Source organism: Seriola lalandi, unplaced genomic scaffold (assembly GCF_002814215.2).
Source record: "Seriola lalandi dorsalis isolate HSWRI2012SDOR001 ecotype SW California unplaced genomic scaffold, Sedor1 jcf7180002000688, whole genome shotgun sequence".
Taxonomy (NCBI): domain Eukaryota; kingdom Metazoa; phylum Chordata; class Actinopteri; order Carangiformes; family Carangidae; genus Seriola; species Seriola lalandi.
Genome location: NW_019471347.1, coordinates 1 through 1910, shown reverse-complemented (window position 1 = coordinate 1910; position 1910 = coordinate 1). Strand labels below are relative to the sequence as shown.

The 1910-nt window shown below is 44.0% G+C and overlaps 1 protein-coding gene across 1 annotated transcript; it reads right to left on the bottom strand.

Moving 5' to 3' along the window:
• Positions 1-13: 13 nt before the first annotated feature.
• LOC147820111 (uncharacterized) lies at positions 14-1837 on the bottom strand (the record flags this gene model as incomplete). The annotated part of the gene is made up of 1 exon (XM_087176038.1): positions 14-1837. A coding segment is annotated over one exon (1824 nt), but the record flags the coding sequence as incomplete, so codon positions are not given.
• Positions 1838-1910: the final 73 nt, after the last annotated feature.

Below are 1910 nucleotides of genomic sequence, written 5' to 3'. Positions count from 1 at the left end.
AGTTTCTCTTCACAGGCCTGATCACTAACTTGTGTCTCACTAATAACAGCTGAGGATGACACCATCTCTATACTTTCCACTGGGTTCTCAACACTGACCTTTTCCTGCTCTTTAGAATCAGGAGGTGGGGGAACAACTGTTTCCTCAGATTTATCATCTTCTTTTAACATGGTATCTAAAGGTGTCTGCTTTTCCTCTTTCTGCGCAACACTCTCTGCTTCTTTCTCCTCTGATTTCTCTGGCAATGACACTGTCTCAACAAGGCTTTCCTCGACAGGTGATGGTTCATGTTTTCTTCCAGCTTCTATCTCTTTATGTGTTTGTATCTCTTCTTTTGGGATTTCTTCAGTGACAGTCTGAGCTGTTTCTGTCTCAGTAGACGAGGATGCTAGACTTGAATTTGCATTATTAAGCTCCTCCTCTGGAGGTTTCTGGTCATTTGTCCTCTCAGTTGTGTTCTGTTCAGTTGCTTCTTCTTCTAAAGCTTTCCCTCCTTCAGCTTTCACCTCAGTGGAACTATCTGCAGCTGCATTCATCTGAACTGCCTCATCTCCAAAGGCTTTGTCATTAGATGATTTATTCTCAGCGCCTGCCTCCTCAATAGCTCTCTCCTCAACAGTTTCTTTTTCAGCAACTTTCTCCTCAATTATTTTTTCTTTACTTGTTTCCTCGCCAGACTTCTCATGTATTTCCTGCTTAACTGTTTCCCCTTTGGTAACAACTTCCTCAAATGCTTTTGTCTCAGTCATGTTCTCCTCGTTTGCTTTCTCGAGAGCTCTGGTTTCTCCTTCGACTGGAGCAACAGATGGTGACTTATCTGCTAGGTTAGGTGCTCCAGGTTTGTCCTCTTTTTCTATGGGTTTCTTTTCCGATTCATTAGCCTGACTTTTCTCCTCTGAAGCTGGGACAGGATGTTTTTCTGACTCTACTGAAGAGCTTTCAGATTCTACGCTTTTCGCTGGCTCTTTTTTTAATTCTTGCTGGGTCTTGTCAGGTTTATGGACCTCAACGTTGTCAACGTGGTCTACAGGAGGAGGATGAGGAGCATCTTTTGTGAGTGCTGGCTTCTCTACTACTGCTTCTGGTTTTGCCTTTATTTCTACAGTATTTTCAGCCTTGATATTGGGCGCTACAATGTCATCCTCAAGTTTTTTAGTGATGTCTGTTTGCTCCACATTAAAATGTGTGTTTACTGTAACTGCTGGAGGAGCTTGGGGTTCATCTATCTGGGGTTTCTCAACTGGCTTTTCAATTTCAACCTCAACTGTTTGCTCCTCTTTTACATCTGTAGCTGCAGAATCTGGCTTTGAATCAAGGTGAACTGAAACTTTCTGTGTAACTGCTTCAGGGATCACGACAGGCTTTGGCTCAACTGAATTTGTTGTCACTTCTGGAAGATTTTCTGGAGTAGGCTCCACTTTCTCATTATCTGTCAGGGGAGCTGCAGCCTCACTCTGACTAATCTTGGGATTTGGCTCTGTTCCTACCTCAGCAGGGACTGTTGTCTTGTCTAAACCTGTATTAGCCAATAGATTTTGCGTCTCACTTTCCAAAGGGACGGAAAGGTCCTCTCTCGCGCTCACAGGGCTACTCTGTTGTTGCTCAACTGCTGGGAATTCACTGACAGGTGCACTCTGTGCTTGTTGTTCAACATTAGATGGCTCTATTTTAGAGTGACGATTTTCCTCTGTGGCTTTCTCACTGCAACTCAGTTGTTGCTCAACTGCTGGGATTTCATTCACAGTTGCACTTTGTGTTTGTTGGTCAGAATCAGACGACTCTTTCTTAGGGTCAGGATGGTCCCCTGCTGTTTTCTCGCAGCTACTCTGTTGCTCAACTACTGGGATTTCGCCAGTAGTTTCACTCTGTGTTTGTTCAGTAGAATGAGATGGCTCTGTCTCAGGGTGAGG